The 20,590-nt window shown below is 57.1% G+C and overlaps 1 protein-coding gene across 6 annotated transcripts; it reads left to right on the plus strand.

Annotated features, from left to right (window-relative positions):
• Positions 1-136: 136 nt before the first annotated feature.
• IKBKG (inhibitor of nuclear factor kappa B kinase regulatory subunit gamma) lies at positions 137-17,786 on the plus strand. Of its 6 annotated transcripts, XM_065900470.1 has the most exons (10): positions 137-195; positions 3,666-3,867; positions 7,191-7,402; positions 11,990-12,108; positions 14,398-14,550; positions 15,056-15,152; positions 16,109-16,252; positions 16,537-16,679; positions 16,848-16,909; positions 17,198-17,786. In XM_065900470.1, exons 2-10 carry the CDS (start codon positions 3,681-3,683, stop codon positions 17,338-17,340), a joined length of 1,260 nt encoding a protein of 419 aa, XP_065756542.1. In that variant the 5' UTR covers positions 137-195; positions 3,666-3,680; the 3' UTR covers positions 17,341-17,786. The 6 variants fall into 6 exon arrangements, with proteins under 6 accessions (XP_065756542.1, XP_065756543.1, XP_065756544.1 ...); XM_065900471.1 differs by lacking the exon at positions 137-195 and having other exon boundaries at positions 3,681-3,867; positions 11,993-12,108; positions 17,198-17,340; XM_065900472.1 differs by lacking the exon at positions 137-195 and having other exon boundaries at positions 3,681-3,867; positions 11,993-12,108; positions 15,056-15,131; positions 17,198-17,340.
• Positions 17,787-20,590: the final 2,804 nt, after the last annotated feature.

Genomic DNA, 20,590 nt, shown 5'->3' on the forward strand with positions numbered 1-20,590 from the left:
CGGCCGGGGTCGGGGCCTGAGTGTTTTACTTCCGGATCCCACAGCTACGACACCGGAAGCCGGAAGTGGGAATTTGGCAGCGGGAGAAGGGAAGGGCTACCGCGGAGCCCAGGCTTTCTCGGAGCATCGGGGTCCGAGGAGCGCTCGGGGCCCGCCACTCCCGCCTTTCTCACGTCGGACCGACTCTGCTGACAGGTGTGGTCCTCTTTTCTGAAGACAGGTTACCATCGGTGGGTGTTCCGCTGCCTCCGAGACCCCCCCCCCCGGACGACCAGGCTTCCCCCTCCTGTTGGGCCCCAGCCAGGTTCTGCCGCCAGCTTCTAGACCAGGGGCCGAGCCCAGCCGATTTAGGACTCAGGTTACTTTAGCGGCGAGCGGGACTGTTCCTGCCTCTTCTTCCTCCACCACGGCGGAGTCTGACCACACCCCTAGTTTGTGAATGACTCTTCTAGTTCGGAGACATTTTCTGTTCATCAAACTTGACTGCATTTGAGGTTAAGTTCTTTAAAAAGGCCTCAAATATAACTTGGCAGCTAAGTATCTTAACTCATGTGCCTCGTTTTGCTCCATTTGCAAAAGGTGACTGTCTCCCGGACCTCAACATTTCTGTGACTTGAGGATGAATGGGCCATCCTGGCATGTTCGAGGAACTCATTAAGGCGGCCACTATACCTGGAGTAGAGTGAGCGAGGGGAGAGTACTTAGAGTGGAAGCCATGGGGGACCAGATAGTGCACGGCCTTGTAGGCGGGTTGTAGGGTCTTTGAGTTTTACGCGATGGGCAATGAGACACCATGGTAGGGATCCGAGTAGAAGAGGAATGTGATCAGAGTCACCTTTTAGGCTGATTGTTCAGCTGATTGTTCGCTGATTGGCGCGGTGGGGAGAACAGACTGTAGGGGGCAAGGGTAGGAGCAGGGTGACCTGTTAGGAGGTTATTGTAGTAATCCAGGTGAGAGACGATGCTGCTCTGATCATTTTATTATGTAAAATTTCAAAGATGTTCAAAAGTAGAAAGAATAGTCTGGTAAATCCAATGTATCCACTTCCCAGCTTCAACAGTTACCAACTCGTGGCTACTTTTGTTTAATTTATACCCCTCACAGTATTCTATTATTTTCAAAAATAGCTTTATTGACATATAATTCATATACCTTACAATTCACCCATTTAAAGTGTACAATTTGCTGGTATATTCACAGACTTGCACGACCATCACCATTAATTCCAGAACATTTTCATCACTCCAAAAAGAAATCCCATAAACTTTAGCCATCACCCCCATCACCCCATCTACCCCAGCTCTAAGCATCCACTAGTCTCTATGTATTTGCCTATTCTGGACATTTCACATAAATGGAATCATATAACATGTGGTCTTTTGTGACTTGTTTCTTTCTCTTAGCGTAATGTTGTAGTGTGGGAACGTACTAGATTTTGTTTATTCATCAGCTGATGGACATTTCGGTCATTTCCACTCTTTGGCTGTTAGGAGTAATGCTGCTGTGAACATCCCTGTGTGGACACAGGTTTTCATTTCTTTCAGGTAGATACCTAGGAGTTGCCCCATTATTTTGAACCAAATTCCAGACAGTGTAATTTCGTCCACAAATATTTCAGTGTGCATCTCTAAGAAATGACTTTGAAAGAAACATAACCACAATACCACTATCACACCTAAAATAGTTACCAGTATTTGCTTAGCATCATCAAATAAATTCTAAGATACATTTTGACAGGATTTCCTGATGGATCTGACGTGAGCTGTGAGCAGCAGAGAGGACTCAAGAAGGACTCCTAGGTTTTGTCCTGCTAACTGGAGGATGGATTTGCCACCAACTGCTAATAAGGAAGGCCGTGGGTGAGCTGGCTTCTGGGAACTGTCAGGAGTGCAGTTTTAGAGACGTTAGTTTTTTTTTTTTTTTTTTTTTTTTTTGCGGTACGCGGGCCTCTCACTGTTGTGGCCTCTCCCTTGCGGAGCACAGGCTCCGGACGCGCAGGCTCAGTGACCATGGCTCACGGGCCCAGCCGCGCCGCGGCACGTGGGATCTTCCCGGACCAGGGCACGAACCCTGCATCGGCAGGCGGACTCCCAACCACTGCGCCACCAGGGAAGCCCGAGACATTAGTTTTGAGAGGATGACTAGATACCCAAGTGGAGATGTGGAGTTTGATGGGTTAGTTTGGAGTTCAGGAAGGAGTTCTGATTTGGGGTATCATCAGCATTAAGATGAGGGTTACAGCTTTGAGTCTCGATGGAATTAGTATTGGAGTGACTGGAGTTAGAGAAAAGATCCCAGAACAGAGCCCTGGGCACCACCATGTGAAGGGCTGGGCTGACGAGGATGGTCCAGTGAAAGAGCCAGAGCAGGGGCAGCCCGTGAGGCAGGAGGAGAACCAGGAGAGTGGGCTGTTCTGGAATCAGGGACCAGCGATCCGTCAGATACTGCTGGTGGGTCAGGAGGGTGTTCAGGTAAGTATCAGTGTAATAGTGAAACGTCCAGGCTCACTTGGTGTTCGAGTCTCTGGCTGAAGCTCAGGCCCTACTCCTGGAAACTTCTGTTGGGATTGGCCTCCTCCTCCATGTAGTCAGTCTTCTTGGTCAGGACTTAAAAGGGCTCCAGGCTGCTGCTGTCTAGCATAGCCTCCCTCTCTATACTCTAGTTCACAAGAGAACGCAAACAGCTCAGCCTGTGTCTGCCACTCTCTCTTCGGCTGTGAGCCCAGCTCCCACTTTCAGATGCTTCAGTACACGTCAGATGCTAGATGTCCACCTCGGCCCCTCAGGTCCAGGGAACACTCATCAGGCTCTGAGTGAAGCCCCTCTTACTTGGTGTATGGACTTCCTAGGGCGGCTGTGGGAAATTTCCACAAACCAGGGGGCTGAAAACAACAGAAATTTATCCTCTCCCAGCTCTGGAGACCAGAAGCCTGAGATCGAGTTGTTGGCAGGGCCGTGCTTCCTTTGGAGGTTCCAGGGGAGGGTCCCTCCTGCCTCTTCCAGCTTCTGGGGGCTCCAGGTGCCACTTGGCTTGTGGCCGCATCTCTCCCATCTCTGCCTCCATCTTCACGTGGCTTCTGCTCTGCGTCTGTATCTGCTCTTCTGTGTCTTATAAGGACCCTGCCATTGGATTTAGGGCCACTGTCATCCAGGATGATCTCATCTGCAGATCCTTAACTTTATTACATCTGCAAAGACCCTTTTGCCAAGTCAGGTCACAGTCACAGGTTCTGGGGGTCAGGGCGTGGACATACCTTATTGGGGGCCATCATTCCACTCAGTACACTAGGTGAGGGGCCAGCACCCTCCACTCGTGCTTGGAGGTGTAGGTGTCGGGGTAGGATTCCCGGCACACTGGCACCTCCCTCCAGAAATAATCTCCGTGATTTCTCCTCTCTGGTGAAGTTCCTCAGGTCACAGCCTGGAGATAGTGCTAGGCACAGTTTACAACCAGTGCTGAACCGTGACCTTTCCAAGCGCCACATAAATCCCTGTACCTCCCTTTGGAATGGGAGTATGTGCCACCTCTTAGCATCCTTTTCCGCTTGGCACAGTGCTTGTCATTCTGCTTAAAGTGTGGCGCCCGAACTCCTCCCCGGCCTGCAGGGTGGCAGAATTCTGCATAGGCCTCCTCACGTGATGCCTCTGCTGGCTCTCTGTTTCAGACCCTGACGTATTGGATGAGCAGGCCCCCTTGGAAGAGTCCACTGTGTGAGATGGTGCAACCCAGCGGCGGCCCGGCAGGGGACCAGGACGTGCTGGGTGAAGAGTCTTCTCTGGGGAAGCCAGCCATGCTCCACCTGCCTTCAGAGCAGGCTGCTCCTGAGACCTTCCAGCGCTGTCTGGAGGAGAATCAAGAGCTCCGAGGTGAGGGAGACAGCGGGTGTGTGGAGTAAAATGTCCAGGGACCCGACACTGCTGGGGGAAGGATTATCCCACTCACCTGCCCCTCTGCATTGACTGGGACTGGGGTGGGCCAGTTAGAGACTGAAGCTCAGCCACCCTTCCTCTTTGTTTCAGGTGGGAATCCCCGGAAGTGGACTTTGAGATACAGAGTGGCATGCAGGACATTTATTTAGAGTCCTCTTAGGAGTAACACTGGGGAGGGGAGGGGAAGGGCGGAGGGAGAAGCTGGGCCGCAGTGCAGGCCAGCCCTACAAGGAGCTCTGGAGCGGGAATGACCCTTCTGCGTTGTCCCACTTGGGCCAACACGGCCAGGCCCCTGTGTCTCCGTACTGATCAGTCATTAAGAACTGGCTCTCGTGGGAAGGGGCGAGGCTTTCCTGGGAAGGAGCGAGGTTATTCCGGGAGGGGCGTGGCTATCCTGGGGAGGGGGCGTGACCTGCTCCAGAAAGGGGCTGTGGTCCGCTCTGGGAATGGGCGTGACGTCCCTGAGAAGGACCAGTGGGCTGCTTTGGAAAAGGGGCGTCCAGGCCCTGTGGGCGGGACATGAGCCCGGCGGGCCGCTCCTCGAAGATACCGGAGCTGAGGGCTGTCCTCCAGCAGCACCCACCCCGTAGGTGGCCGGGTTCGAGTACCTTCCGGGCCGCCCCCTCCCCATCGCCATCACAACCCCCACTCACTCACTGTCCATGTCCTCACCTGCATCGGGGACAGCTTCTCCAGGCCCCAGGGGCCGTCTCATCGCGCCCCTCGCCTGGTGTGGCTGCCCTGGGGTGTGACCCACTCCTGCCTGCTTCGCGTGAGACAGCCCTCCCCCCTTGGTGGTCGTGCCCCGGGGGCTCCTCGTCTGGCGTGCCGCTCCTTGGGTACGGTAGCACCAGGTGCCCAGGCGGCGCCCCTGCTTCTCACTCAGTGAGACTCTTGTGTTTTGTGCTGTGAGGACCTTCTACACTGCCGAGCCCAGAGCTGCAGGTGGAGATGGGCGGCACAGACTCCCCGGGTGGGTCACGGGGAGTGATGGGGCACATGGCCACTTTTGCTTCATCCTGGTTCCTGTTGGCAACTCAGGGCTTATAAAGGTCGCAGTCTTTGTGTACACCATATCCCAGAGGACAGGGCCTTGGTTATTTTCACTCAGCCGTCCACTGTCCAAGCTGGCGGGCAGGTTGGCGTGTGACATAAGCAGTGGAGGCCACAGTCATGGGACCACTCCCCCATCCCTCTGCTGGACAGTGCATCCTCTGGTGTGATGGGATGTCACGTGGGGCCCTGTGCTGCTGGGTCACGTGCCCTGTAGGCCTCAGAGACTGGTGCTGGCTGAGGCCCTGCAGGCAGGCACCAAACTTGTGCCCAGAATATGTGTCTCTTTTTCTGTGGAGATGAGTCGCCTTCTCTTGCAGGATGGAAAGGGTCCAGCGTGGTCAGCCGGCCACTTAGGGGCTGCTTGGTCTTTTGGAGCGCTGGCCTGCTTTGGAGACAGCCCTGATTCACGCACAGAGGGCTGGGACCTACCTGCTTGAGGACAGAGTCCTCCCCCTCAGCGCTCAGATATCTAGAGGTTGTTCTGAGCACTGTGGCGTGTTGAGCAGCATCCCTGGCCTCTACCCACGAGGTGCCAATAGCACCCCTTCAGTTAAGACAGCCATCGGTATCCCCAGATGTCATCAAATGTCCTACTGTGTTGGGGCCACATAGAGCTGGCAGCCAGGTTGAGGGGTGGGGAGACAGCTCACCCTCCATAGCCATGTGCGTAGTCTCTGCTCATCCCGAGGACAGCGCTCTGGCAAAGGGGACCCGGGGGTGAGAGTGTGGCAGGCTGGCCAGACAGGCACCATGGACCCCCAGCTGCCCCCCAGGGAGCTCGGGCTCTGCACCTTTCTGCTTATACGGCTGCAGTGTATCAGGCCCTGGTCCAAACCCCCGGGGCCTGAGGTGTCTGCCCCTGTGACGCTTGTGATTGTGTCCATGGAGGAGGGGGCAGGAGGGAGGACGTCGGATTTGTTTGGAGTATTTGTGGGTAGGCTTCATGGTAGAAGTCGTTTCTACCTGGTGTAGGAGTCCATTGATGTGGCGAGTCCAGTGAGAAGAATGAGGGGGCGCCGGTGTCTGGGGCCAGAGGGGAAGTGACTGCCAGTGGGTATGAGGTTTCTTTTGGAAGATGGAAATGTTCTGGAGCTAGATAGAGGTGATGGGTGCACAGCTTGGTGAATATACTATAGCCACTGAATGACTGTATACTTTAAAATAGTTCAAGTGGTGAATTTGGTGTTCTGTGAATTGTACCTCAGTTAAAAACAGAAGTTGTGTGTGAGCTGAGCTGAGCCTTGGTGGGGGCTGGTGAGGAACCTGAGGCAGGGGACAGTGGGGCGCAGAAGGTGGCTTTGGAGCCAGGCTCAGGAGCCACTGTGGTTCTGGCGAAAGAATGTTCCATCAGCAGGCACCAGTTAGCTCGTTGGGGGTTTTGACTAGAGGGGGGCCTGAAGCTACTGCCTGTCCCCCTCTTGTCCAGCTCTGTGGTGGCTAGAACCTTTGCATGCCACGGATCAGTTCTGTCACTCCCAATGGATTTCTGCTGCCTGGGGTGTCCCCAGGTGTGTGGCTGTCCTTTCCTTAGGCCCTGCTGACTGCCCGGGGAAAGGAGGATGGACTGGTTCTTGAGGTTGTCTTGAAAACCAGGCACTTTGGCTGCTTTTTTGTTTACCTTTCCTCATCCTGTGAGATGGGTGTGCTTGTCCCCATTGAACATGGACATGAGGATGGTGAGGCTCAGAGAGGTGGCTAAGTGGCCTGCTCCAAGGCTTCTCACCCGCCCCCCCCCCCGGTCTGTGGCCAGCAGTGCCACGGGCAAGTTTGTTCTGGTGGCTGTGCCCCCGAGTCTGATCCCGAAGGCAGTGACCCAGGGCCCCAGGGCGGCCCACCTCTGACCCACACGGAGGGCAGATGAGTTCCAGAGTCACTTGCTAAGAAAGTGGCATTTGACAACGTGCTTTTTTCTTTTTTTTTTTGGCTGCCATGTGCGGCCGGTGGGATCTCAGTTCCCCAACCAGGGATTGAACCCACTCCCTGGCAGCGAAAGCCTGGAATCCTAACCACTAGGCCACCAGGGAACTCCCGGACACATGCTTTCAAGTGAAGCTGACGTGGTTAATATCTTGGAGACACTGGGGGCACGTCATTTGCGTAGTTGACTTCGAAAGCGCTTGGCGAAGTGAAGGGAGTGTTTGGAAGTTGTCAGGGTGGGAGAGGCCGCGGCCACCGGGCTCACCTGCCCCCTGCCACCTCTGCAGATGCCATCCGCCAGAGCAACCAGATGCTGCGGGAGCGCTGCGAGGAGCTGCAGCGTTTCCAGGGCAGCCAGAGGGAGGAGAAGGCCTTCCTCATGCAGAAGTTCCAGGAGGCCCGGGACCTGGTGGAGAGGCTGAGCCTGGAGAAGCGGGAGCTGCACCGGCAGAGGGAGCAGGCCCTGCAGGAGGTGGAGCGCCTCAAGACATGCCAGCAGGTAGCGGGCCACCGCTGCCCGCCCCGGACCCGCAGGGACTGTGCTCGGGGTCGTGGGTGGGGGGGCTCCTGGAGTCGGGAAAAGCCATTGTCCTCGTGGCCATGGCGTTAGGGTTAGTCACCCAGGAGGGATGCAGGTTGGAATCAGCACAGATAAAAGGAACAGAGGGCAGGTCCAGGAGAGGCTGGGCCACGTGTGATGGCACGCACGGGTACCACCACCAGGGAAGCTCCCGTGAGTGGTGCGGTCCGGGGACTTGGGTGGGGGTCGGTCCTGGAGGCCTGGGGCACCCACGTGACTGACCTGAGTTACCGGGTCTCTGTGCCCCGCAGGTCAAGGTGATACATGTGGCCTGGGGCCCCGCCCCAAATCACCCTGGTGGTGTAGACTGCCTGGTGGGGGCCCTCGGGGAGGTGTGTTAGGTTCCTGGAGCTGCTGTAACAAAGTACCACAAACTGGGTAGTTTTAAGCCACAGAAACGTATTGTCTCCCAGTTCTGGAGGCCGGAAGTCCAAGATCAAGATGAGGGCAGGATCTGGCCAAGGCCTCTCTCCCAGCCTCGGGTGCTGGCTGGCAGGACTTGGCGTCCCTTGGTTTGCAAACACAGTGTCATGGGGCCTTCTCCCCACGTGTCTGGGCATCTCTCCTCCTCTTATGAAGACACTGGTGTCAAAGAGCAGCTCAGCCGGCCATTAGGTAAAGGGGTAAAAACAGGTTTTGTTTGGTAACTACCGACAGCAGGGGAAGGTGCTGCGCACCCTTCTGATGGGCACAAAATTGCTGGCGATTTGAAGGGAGAGTGAGGTGGGGGCAGCGAGCAGGGGCTCAAGTGGAAACCCACGCGGGGTGGGTCAGTGTCAGTGCGGTGAGGTCAGCGGCGTCCACCCCGGGAGTCAGTTCTGGAAGTTAGGATTCCATCCCACGCAGACACAGGCAGACTGAGCCCCTATCCTTCCTGAGGATTTCGTTTCAGAGGAATGGCTCTCAGGTCTCCGAGAAAGACTCCTGGGTTGCCTCAAAGGGACAGAGGAAGGATTCACATGTTGGGAGCCCTCTTAGGAAAGGCTCTGAGGATGGTGGGGGTCCAGGTCAGGTGTTGGCTGGAGCAAACAGTACATTCTTTTGCCAGCCCTCTTTTCTCAGACAGGAACTCAAAAGGGGGCTGGGCCGGCCCAGGGTCGTGACCTTAGGCTGCAAGAAGCCACTGTAGAGTTGCTCGAGTGTCCGAGTCTTTTGTAGTTCTCAGCAGTCACTGGATCGGGGGCCCACCCTCCTCCAGTACGATGTCATCTTAAGTTGGTCACATCTGGAGAGACCCTGTCTCTAAATCAGGTCCCATTTACAGGTACTGGGGTTAGGCCGTGGCCATGTCACTTTGGGGCCATCGGTAAAGCCGCTATAATCCTGAACTGGTGTACTCGGCGCAGAAGCGAGAAGGAGAAGGCTGCTGTTCTCAGGATGCCTTCAGAGCGTCCGCCTGCCCCGTGCTCACATGATGGGATGCTGGCTTCACGGTCGCGATCAGAGCCACTGCCAAAGCCCTATTTCTAGCTGACAAGTCTCACAGTAGCGGGTATTGGAGGGGCCATGGCTTCATGTTGCTGGTGGCAGCATCAGTTGGTGCCACTGCTTTTTTTTTTTTTTTTTTTTTTTTGCGGTGCGTGGGCCTCTCACTGCTGTGGCCTCTCCCGTTGCGGAGCACAGGCTCCGGACGCGCAGGCTCAGCGGCCACGGCTCACGGGCCCAGCCGCTCCGCGGCATGTGGGACCCTCCCGGACCGGGGCACGAACCCATGTCCCCTGCATCGGCAGGCGGCCTCTCAACCACTGCGCCACCAGGGAAGCCCTAGTGCCGCTGCTTTGAAAAACTATTTGGCATTTTTCTCTTCAAGTTGAAAATTTAGGTCACCCCCAACTCATCAGTTGCACCCCTGGTATACGTAAGAGAAACTCCTGCACATGGACAACAGATGATGGGGATAAGACGGTGACCCCAGCAAAAACCTGGGCATAGCTGAGTGCCCGTCCCTGGAGAAAGTGGTAGAGCCATGGGCTGGAGTTTTTTCCAACAGCTCTTCCAGGATAAAACTCAACATACCATGAAATTCACCCCTTGAAAGTGTAGAATTCAGTAGTTTTTAGTATAGTCACAGAGTTGTCCAACCATCACCTCCATCTGCTTCCAAAACATTGTCACCATCCCAAGGAGAAAGCCCGTCCCCACGCGCAGTCACTCCCCAGCCCCGGGTACACGCTCACCTTCCTGTCTGTGTTTGCCTGCTCTGGGCGTCTCCTGTGAGTAGGATCCACCGTGTGGCTCTCATGTCTGGCAGCTTTCACTCAGCATCACGTTTTTTTTTTTTTTTAAATAATATTTACTTATTTATTTATTTGGTTGCACCAGGTCTTAGTTGTGGCAGGTGGGCTCCTTAGTCATGGCATGCGAATTCTTTTTTTAATTTTTTTAACATCTTTATTGGAGTATAATTGCCTTATGATGGTGTGTTAGTTTCTGCTTTATAACACAGTGAATCAGCTATATGTATACATATGTTCCCATATCTCTTCCCTCTTGCGTCTCCCTCCCTCCCACGCTCCCTGTTGACATGCGAATTCTTACTTGCAACATGCCTGTGGGATCTAGTTCCCTGACCAGGGATCGAACCTGGGCCCCCTGCATTGGACCTCAGAGTCCTAACCACTGCGTCACCAGGGAAGTCCCAGCATCATATTTTTTGAGGTTCATCCACGCTGTAGTCTGTCCAAGTACCTCATTTCACTTTATGGCTGGATGATATTCCAGTGTATGGAGAGACTACGTTTTGTTTATCCAGTCGTCATTTGATGGACATTTGGGTCGTTTCCACTCTGGCTGTTAGGAGTAATGCTGCTGTGAACATCCCTGTGTGGACATGGGTTTTCATTTCTTTCAGGTAGATACCTAGGAGTTCCCCCATTATTTTGAACCAAATTCCAGACACCTCATAGTTTCGTCTGTAAATATTTCAGTGTGCATCTCTAAGAAACATAAGAACAATACCACCATCACACCTAAAGTAGTTACCGTTACCTGCTTAGTGTCATCAAATAGATTCTGAGAAACATTTTGACAGGATTTCCTGGTGGATCCGATGTGAGCTGTGAGAGGCAGAGAAGACTCCAAGGTTTTGTGCCACTAACTGGAGGATGGACTAGATGGGGAAGGCCTCACCGGGGTGCCATCTAGTCAGGACTGGAATACATGTGGGTATCTGGGGAAAGACTGTTTTAGAGGTGGAGAAAGCATGTGCAAAGGTCCTGAGGCAGGAGCATGTCTGTGATGTTCAGGGAAGACCGAAGAGGCAAACATGGCTGGGGCAGAGTGGATAGGGGCTGAGGAGGGCAGAGTCATGGTGGGGCTAATCATGTGGGATTAGTAAGCCAGTGAAGGATTTGGGCTTTGATCCTGAGTGTGACAGGACCCGTGGGAAGGTGCTGTGCTAGTGTGAGACATTATCTGGATTCCTGTCTAGTGTAGGGGTGTTATGGGTTGAATTATGTTCCCCCAAAAGAAATGCCCATATCCTAACCCCTGGGACCTCAGAATGTGACCTTATTTAGAAATGGGGTGTTTGCAGATGTAATCAAGTTAAGGTGAGGTCACACTGGCTTAGGATGGGCCTAAATCCAATGACTGGTATGTTTCAAAGAAGAGAAACAGACACCTAGGGAAGATGGTCACGTGACAATGGAGGCTGCTACAGCCAAGGGCCCTCAGGAGGAACCAGCCCCGCCGACACCTTACTCTTGGACTCCCGGCCTCTAGAAGGCAATCCGTTTCTGTTGTCTTAAGCCCCCTGCTTTGTGGTCCTTTTGGGGAAAGCTTACTGCAGCCTCCGGGCCTCAATGTGGAGAAGCTGGGCAGGCAGTTGGGTAGCTAAGCTGGGGTGCCGGAGGGAAGTCTGTCCTGGAGGGAGGAATCTGGAAGCCCTCAGTCCGTGGAGGGTACTGAAAGCCTTGAGACGGAGCAGGTCATCATCGTGCGCGTATAGCTGGAGAGGAGACGCAGCCCTGAGACTGCCCTTGAGAAGGATGGTGGGTGGGGCCGTGTGTGCGGCCGGGAGCACAGGGGTGCTGGTTCCTACCGAGGGGTTACTGCGGAGGGGCCGGGTATGGAGAAGACCGGGGCTGCACCCTTGGCTTGAGCAGCCCGAGGTCTCAGGGGACCGGGATCTGGACAGTTTGATGACGGAGGCACACAGACTCCTGCTGGGCTCAGCCCTCGTGGCCTGGTTGTCAGCCTCGTGAGACTCGAGGCACCTCTGTGCTCCCGTGTCCCTGGGTCTCCTGTTGCCCCATCTGCAGGGATGAGGAGGGGCTTGGAGTGGGGGCTCATGGGACTTGATCTTTTTCCACCGCTTCAGTTGCCTCGCTGGGGGGGAGAAGCTTCCAGAGGTGAGAGGTGAGATGAGTAGGGGTGCTGAGGGTGCGAGGGGAGCCCTCGGGGGACCCATCTCAGTGCTTTCAGCTGCCCTGGGGCTTGGGGCTGCCAGGGGTGAGCAGCTGGTAGGGAAGCATCGCCGACAGGAGGTGGCTTTTTTTCATGCAGCAGATGGCCGAGGACAAGGCCTCAGTGAAAGCCCAGGTGACATCCTTGCTGGGGGAGCTGCAGGAGAGCCAGAGTCGCTTGGAGGCCGCCAGCAAGGAGCTGCAGGCTTTGGAGAGCAGGTGAGTAGGGAGGGAAAACCAGCCTGGAGGCCGTTGTCAGGGTGCCCGAGAAGAATGAGGCCATTCAGGGGCTTCCAGAGAGTTCCTCTGTGACAGGATGGGTGGGAGCACACGGGCGTGGGGCAGGTGTGTGGTGGGGCTGTGGACTGGGTGTCCAGGACCTGAGTCCCAGTGGCACTTCCGGCCTCTCTGACCTTTTGCTGGAGTTTGGATTATTTCCTGAGGGGGCATTTGCTGGGCAGTGGGGAAGAGCACCCCCGTGACCTGCAGGAAAGCACTCCAGTGCCCTCCCGGCTGAGGTTGATGACAGGGACAGGGCACGCGCCAGCACCCCCAAGGACAGAAGACGCGGGTCGGGGGTAGAGAACCCCACACCTTCGGCTTCCCCTCTCCCTCCCATGAGGGGCCAGCCGAGCACTCTCCCTTCTCCGGCAGTGGCAGATGCCTCCCTGGAGACCCAGGGAGCCCACTCGAGACTCAGCGCCCCGGGTTTCATTGAGGGCTGGTCGCTGCCCGGCACGTGCCAAACTTCCCGATTCCCAGAGGAAAGCAGGTGCGCCTCCTAAACGACCCTGTGGTGCCAGAGTCCAGGCACAGGGACCACCCTTATCAGTAGGGAAAGTGTCTTGTTGATGCAGGGCACTCGCACCAGCCCGCTGCCCGGGCACCACCCCAGGGCCAGCCTTGCAAGCCGGCCCTTACAAAGCTGGCAGCCTCAGGTCCACCAGTCGCTCTCTCCTGCAGAGGGAGGTTCCTGTAAGTGAGGTCATTGGGTCAAAGGGCACGGATGTTTCAGTGGTTCTCACGCCGCCTGGCTGCCGCCGTCCGGAAAGATGGGTCCAGGCGACCGAGGTGGCCCCAGCTCTCCCAGCGCGGGAGGTGATCGGGGTGCCCTGGGCGGTGTCGGGGGCGCCTTTGTGAAGGAGGCTGGAGGAGCAGGCAGGGGTGACAGCGTGTGAGCGCGCTGCCCTCTAGAAAGAAGACGGCGAAAGGGAGGCCGCGGAAGGCTGAGCCTGCTGGCCCCTGGCTCTTCGCATTCTGCTGTTTCCCGTACATGCTTCTGTCTCTCCGGGTTTCAAAAAGGCACGTGTAATTTTTAGGGCGCGTTTGGGTCTTCCCCGCCTATCTTTTTTCTATGCACATGAAAGAAGCCAACTTTGGTCACTTAATGACCCTGCAAGGGCGTTACTCCAGCAATTGTAGGCTCTTGGGCACCCTCCTTTCCTGTCCCCCGCCCCCGTCTCCATGGCTGAGCATGTACGTGCTGAGCTGGACGGCTCGGGGCAGGAAGCCTGCCCGCATCTCCCATCATTCGGCGTGGCCATTTAAGTGGCCTCAGACTTAATGCACATGGCTGCCCTTTGAGCCCTGGCCTGTCACATCGGGCCCCTGGCAGGCGGCGCTTCCATCTGCTGATGACAGTGGCAGCCACTAGCTTTTGTCGGCTCCCAGATGGGGCCCTGTGTTCAGTAGATATGGATGGGCGTGTGCACACGGTGAGACCAGAGAGCATCCCCAGTAGCCTCCCCCACCGAGAAGCAGCCACTGTCGTCGCGCAGGGAGCTGTGTGGACGTAGGGATGTGGAGCAGGGAGATGGCGGGCTGGAGGTAGCTGAGGAGAGCTGAGCTGTCACTGCGCCATGGGACAGGGCACCGGGAATTCTCTGCTGAGGCTGCTGCTGTCTCCTGGGTGGGCAGGCGCAAGGCTCTTCGTGCAGGTGCGGACCCCGGGGCCCAGACGGGCCTGCGCCCCCTCACCACTTCTGGAGCTGTGACTGGTCGGCAGAGAGCCTCTGAGCACTGACCCTGCCTCCCCTCCACCTCCCCCCGCCCTGCCCCATTTCTCACCTTCTCCCTCTCCGGCTTCCAGAAAGGCTCTCTTTGCTGGCTGTCTCCACCTGCTTTCCTCCCAGTCCCTCCCAGCCCATCCACCGAGATGGCTCTGGCCAGGGCCCCCAGCGCCCACATGTCGCAACCCAATGGGCAGTTCCCTGGGGCTCCTCTCCCCTGGGACCACCTCCTTCGCCTTCCAAAGGGCTTCTCTGGGGGCCGCCATCAGCCCGACCCTGCCCCCATTCGGCTGCCCTGCAGTTGTCCCTGTTTCCAGTGATAGTGTGTCCACTGTGATGCCTGGAGGACCCCCTTGGTCCCACCTCTCTGTGACTTGTTCCCCCGCCTTGGCCCCACTGTGCCGTGACTTGTCCCTGCCCCTGTGCGGCGTGGCGGGGATGCTGGGAGCACAGGAGGGTCCTGCTACGGGCCCTCTGTGACCGCCCATGCCCTCGCCAGGGTCCGGGCCGCCAGCGAGCAGGCCCGGCAGCTGGAGAGCGAGCGCGAGGCGCTGCAGCAGCAGCACAGCGTGCAGGTGGACCAGCTGCGCCTGCAGAACCAGAGCATGGACGCCGCCCTGCGCATGGAGCGCCAGGCTGCCTCGGAGGAGAAGTGAGTGGGCCGCTGCCTCCTGGGAGCCCTTCCAGGGCCCGGCCGGTGGGGAGGGCCCAGTGCTGTCCCTTACCGTTGTCACACCCCAACGATCCGGCTTTCAGAGGGTGACATTGTTCGCTCTCCGGTCCACATGTCAACAGCGTCCCGTCTGGGATCCTACCTTCTCCTTGTTGGCGTGTCTTTTGAGTCTTCTTTAATCTAGAACAGTCCTCCTGCTTTTCTCTGTTTTTCTTGAACTTGACTCTTTTGAACAGTACAGGACAGCTCTGTTTTATTATAAACATTTCTTTGTGTACATTTTGAAATGCCAGATTGACGGAAAATGATATGAAATAGGTAGCAAAGCTTACCTCAGAGCTGACGGCCTTCCAGGCACACAGGCACCCTGAAAGCCACATCTGGTCTGTGGCCGTGACGACAAGGAGGAGGGTGGAGTTGGAAGCAGTAAGCTGTGGCTGGGTCAGCACAAGGTGGTTCTCCAGCCTCAGCTCCTTTTCCGTAGGAGGAAGCTGGCCCAGCTGCAGGTGGCCTATCACCAGCTCTTCCAAGAGTATGACAGCCACATCAAGAGCAGCATGGTGAGCAGTGAGTGGAGCCGAGTGGACACGGTGGCGGCGTCTCCTGGGCTGCCGGCCTGGGGCTGACTCCCTCAGCTCAGGGATACTGGAACTCAAGGCCCTACCTTAACAGACTCACACAGCTGGCTTTGGAGAGGGATCCTCGATTCGACCTAGAGCTTTGTCAGGGCTCTGGGGTGATGGCTCAGGACAGGCAGTGGGGAGGCGGGGACGCTTGGGCTGTGTTGTTTGCAGCCCATGTTGGACTAGGCGGCGCCTCCAGATGCTCCGCCTGTGGGCAGGACCACGCTTGTCTCTGCAGCTGGTCCCTCCTGCCAGGCGTCCCCAGATTTCCCTGGGAATGTTTCCATACCAGTGTTGAAGGTGGCTGATACCCCTTTTCTAGTTTGTCCTCGTCAGACTTATACCGAGTGCGGCTTCTAGCGATCACATTTTAAGAAGGATGTAGTCAAACCTGAACATACCTGGAAGAGACTTATAAGGGTAAAGCCTGAAAAGTGGGTCCCATGAGGAAGAGTTAGTTAGGAAAGCGTGTCCCTTTGATCTCCAGAGGGAAGGCTTGGTGGTGTGTGTGTGCGTCTGTGTGTGGGGCTGTGGGGGGGGGCGGGGCATCCGTGAGGGACCAGCAGACCCTCGACCAGGTGGCAGAGCGGAAGGACCGACGGGCCTCGGCTTAGCGGGCACGTGGTGGAGCATTAGTGCATGAGACTGGCTCAGTGTGCAGCACTTGGCCTCAGGAGGGAGTGTGGCCCCCGTCCTTTGAGGGGTCGGGGGACTGTCCAGCTGGGAAGGGAATGTCGGCCTGGGGGGCGGTTGTGCCAGATGATCTGAGGTCCCCTCCAGCCTCTGCCTTTCCTGGGCCCGATCTCTCGTTCCTCTTGGTTCTGCTTTCCTGGAGCGGCAGCCAGCCTGGGGGCAGCCCTGCCGCAAGGCTGAGCCAGATCAGGCTCTGTCAGCTCCCCGCCACCCACATCTAGGGATTGCAGCTGGAAGACCTCAAGCAGCAGCTCAAGCAGGCGGAGGAGGCCCTGGTGGCTAAACAGGAGCTGATCGACAAACTGAAGGAAGAGGCTGAGCAACACAAGACTGTGATGGAGACGGTTCCGGTGCTGAAAGCCCAGGTGAGGGCTCTCCTCTGCGGCCTGCGTGCGGGTGAGCAGACTGGGCCACTGGCGCTGGGACCTGGCATGCCTCTGGCGGCGCTTTGCACTGGCCTCTCGGAAGCTCTTTGAGTCCCTCGCAGTGTTCCTTGAACCCTCGATGCCTCTGGGGTGACTGTCTTCGTGCCGTGGGCTCTGGGAGAACAGGAGCGGGCTCTGCCTTCCCCCGGCCCCCGTGGCTGCCGTGGAGTGTCCAGCGCGTGGCTGACGGAGAGTGGGCACTGCCCCTGTCTTGGCTTTGCCAGGCGGATATCTACAAGGCGGATTTCCAGGCTGAGAGGCAGGCCCGGGAGAAGCTGGCTGAGAAGAAGGAGTTCCTGCAGGCGCAGCTGGAGCAGTTGCAGAGGGAGCACAACAGGCTGAAGACCAGCTGTCAGGAGTCGGCCAGGTGGGCCTCGGAGCGCGGGACCCACGGGGAGTGGCAGCGGGTACCGGGCCTGTCAGGTTAGGGGGAGCTGGCCTCCCTCTCCCCGCCTCGTGCCTCGTCCTTCCATCAGCTTTGTACGTGCTGGAGATTGACTCATACGTACTGATCGGATGGTTTCTTTTCTCAAAGGATCGAAGACATGAGGAAGCGGCATGTAGAGGTCTCCCAGACCCCCTTAGCCCCTGCCCCAGGTGAGGGAGCTGCAGGGGGAGGGCTGGGGAGGGCAGGGTGCTGGGAGGAGGTGCTGAGGATCCTGGAACCCAGCGAGAGAGCTCCAGGGAGCTCGCACCGGCCCCTGGCCCCTCCTCCCCAGCGGTACCGCCCCTGGGGGCGGGGCTAAAGGGGAGGCGCTAGCGGTGGGGACCCAGGTCACTGGAGCCAAGGTATCTCGGCACTTTCTGCCTTGGCCCTTCCCTGCAGTGTGTGCAAGGGGACACACAAGAAGCCCGCCCCCACCAGTGCCTATCCTCTTTCCCCAGCTCATCACTCCTTTCACGTGGCCCTGCCCAGCCAGAGGAGAAGCCCCCCTGAAGAGCCGCCCAACTTCTGCTGCCCCAAGTGCCAGTATCAGGCTCCTGACATGGACACCCTGCAGATACACGTCATGGAGTGCATCGAGTAGCGCTGCTTACCGACACCCAGCCCAGGACAGTGCAATCTGTTGCTTTCCTCTCCTGTCTGCCTGGTCCTGAATTAGGGGCTGGGTGACAGAGGTTGGGCCCCTTCTCTGAGCCCCGAGACCTAGCCGCAGGGCCTTACGTCCCCGTCCGCTGGTTCACCTCTTTTAGGGCACACAGAGCCCCAGATAGGCGCGATGCTCTGCTTTTTCTGTTCGTTCTGTCTGCTTGACTCCGGGGTTCGCTCTTCTTTCACCTGTGCTGGGGAAGCCAAGAGCCCAGGCCAGGGCTCCCAGACAAGCGATTCCCAGGCTGAGACGGGCAGGACCCTTCGTCCCGGCCGCCTGGCACAGTGTGGTGCTGCTCTCATGGGCCGTGTGCTGTTCCACTGGCGGCTGCACCACTGTGGATCGAACTTGTCTGCTGCTAGCGGACGTTTGGGTTGTTACTGGTCTTTTTACTGTCATAAACAACACCACGCTGAAAATCCTTGTGCGTCCATCATATGTACCTTTGGATTGGATCCCGCAGAAGCGGCACCATTGAGCAGGGGGTAGACAGTGCCGGCGCTCCCCTACCCTGGGCGTGCTTTCCCACTCCTCCCTCACCCCCCATAGCCCTGCCGCAGATGATGGGTGTCCGGCCCGTGGGCTTGTGCCATCCACCAGGCGAGCCGTTCTCTGTTAAGAGAGAGCTTGAGCATCTCTTGAGAGCTTGAAGGGTCCTTTTCAGTTCTTCTGGCGTAGACAGCTTGTTTGTATTTTTTGCCCATTTCTCTATTGGGCTGTTAGTCTTTTGTTCCTTGACTTACAGCAGCTCTTTGGTCATTAGTGGGATCAGCTCTTGTGTGTGATAGAAATTTCGGTTATCTTTTCCTCCTGACTTGGTACTGGTGTGTTTGGACTGGAGCTTGTCATCTTTTTTTTTTTTTTTTTTGTGGTACGCGGGCCTCTTACTGTCGTGGCCTCTCCCGTTGCGGAGCAACAGGCTCCGGACGCGCAGGCTCCGCGGCCGTGGCTCACAGGCCCAGCCGCTCCGCGGCATGTGGGATCTTCCCGGACTGGGGCACGAACCCGTGTCCCCCGCATCGGCAGGCGGACTTTCAACCACTGCGTCACCAGGGAAGCCCTGGAGCTTGTAGTCTTTGTAGTCACGTTTATCCACTGTTCCTTCACGGCTTTGGGTTTGGAGTTGTTGCGACCACCTCTTGGTCTGGCGAGGGGTGCGTCCCACACGTACACTTGCCCTGTCCTTGCCCTGACACTGCAGTGCGCTCTTGTCCTCCCCAAGTGCGTTGCCACCCAGCGTGAGCAGTGGCGGCCGTATGTCATCACATTCCAGAAGTTGGTGATGCCGTTCCCCACACCAGCCACAAATGCCCCGGCCTGGCCAGCAGAAGCCACTCAGCAATCTTTGGCAGATTACCAGCACCAGAGGACTCTTCCTTGTTGTTTTGCAAGATTCTGGATATTTCCGAGGATGTCAAAGCTGTGGGCATTACCCCTGCAACTGTGGTTTACTCCTCAGTGCCCAGCCTCTTCCTGCACCCCGTGGGCTGCTCTGGTTGGGAATGGGATGTCACAGGTCTGTCCCTGGGTTTTGTCCAGGCCTCCCTGCTATGTGGCAGTGACAGGGTGGGCTAGGATCGGGGCATAAGTCTCCCGCAGGAAGACGGCCCAGCCAGCATGCTGTTCCGAAAACAAGCCTTGGCTGGGGGCTTTCTTGGCATCTGCAGGGGTGGGAGGGGCTGACCCACTCCTGAAGCCCAAGTATGTAGTTGCAGATGGTCCTTCGGGAGCACGTTAAAGGCACAGATAGGTTCTCTGCTCATGGGTGCTGCGTTTCAGTCCACATCCTGCAATTTTTCGACAAGAGCACTTTGTGTTTTGGGGGGAATGTGTTAGTTTCCTGTTGCTGCTGTAACAAATGGCTGCAAACTTGGTGGCTTAAAACAACAGGAATTCATTCTTTGCCAGTTCTGGAGGCCAAAGTCTGAGGTTCAGGTGCGGGCAGGCTTGGCTCCTGGCACCTCTGAGGGAGCCTCAGTTCTGGGCCTGTCTTCCAGCTCCTGGTGGCTGTCCTCGGTGCTCCTTGGCTGGTAGATGCGTCTCTCCGGCATCTGCCTCCGTCTTGACGTGGGCTTCTCTGCTTCTGTCTGTGTCCTCTTTCTTCTCTTCTAAGGATACTTGTCGTTGGATTTGGGGCCCACCTGTGTCATCCAGGATGGCCTCACCTGTAGACCCTTAACTTTCATCACATCCCCAAAAACCTTTTTCCAAATAAGATCACTGCCACAAGTTCTGGGGGTCAGGACACGTATCTCTCTCTTGGCCACCATTCAGCCCAGCACAGGGGCATTTTCTGGAGCCCACAGATTAGGACAAACGCAGCCAAAGGCAGGCGTCTCCAGGAGCTGCAGCTCTGTGGGAGGGCTTGTTCCCCAGGGTGATGGTGGTGAGGAAAGCTGGAGTTGGCGGTGGGTGGGCCCTTGCAGGCTTGGGGACTGTCGATCCTTAGGACGTCTTGTCTCCAGCTGGACATTGCTGCTGCGGCCAGTGGACGTGGTCGGGAAAAGGGGTCAGTGCCGTTGGACCACCTGCAACCTGTGCTGGCTCCTGGCTGTGTTGGGATTGGCTTCGTGCTTCTAACAGGGTGGCGGGCGCACAGGAGCCCTTCTCTGATCAGCTCCCTTTTCTGAAAGGGGGTTGAAAGAAGGGGAGACCCTGGAGTGGTGCGAGGCGGACGTTCTCCGCCCCCCCAGGAGTGCGCCAGCGCCTCGGCGGTGACCCCCACGCAGGCCGCACGGCGGCAGCGGTGAGAGCTTGACACACATGCTGCCCACACCCCGGACCAGCTGAGTGGGGGCTGGGATGGGACCAGGCGCTGGCCGAGAACCACTGCTCTTTGGAACCTTCTCTTCCTGGAGGCTGTCTTGATTACTGTAACTTTGGAGTATAGTCTGGAGTTAGGGAGCCTGATTCCTCCTGTAGGGCCGACTGGACCCGAGAGACTGAGGGTTTTAAACCAGGGCTTCCACTCTCTGGCTTCGCGAACAAGTGGCTGGATTCCTCCCGTGAGAGAAGCAGCCTGCCTGTAGGTTTAGCTGTGGCCCCTTGATACTCGTGACCCTGGGTTTGGGAGGTAGAGACAGACAGACAGAAGCACATCCCTGTTGTCATTCCCACACGCCCCACTCCATTACCTGCTTAAGAGGAATCCAGATGAGCCATAAGATAAGCACCATATGAAAGGTTT

This window comes from Phocoena phocoena, chromosome X, assembly GCF_963924675.1.
Source record: "Phocoena phocoena chromosome X, mPhoPho1.1, whole genome shotgun sequence".
NCBI classification, from domain to species: domain Eukaryota; kingdom Metazoa; phylum Chordata; class Mammalia; order Artiodactyla; family Phocoenidae; genus Phocoena; species Phocoena phocoena.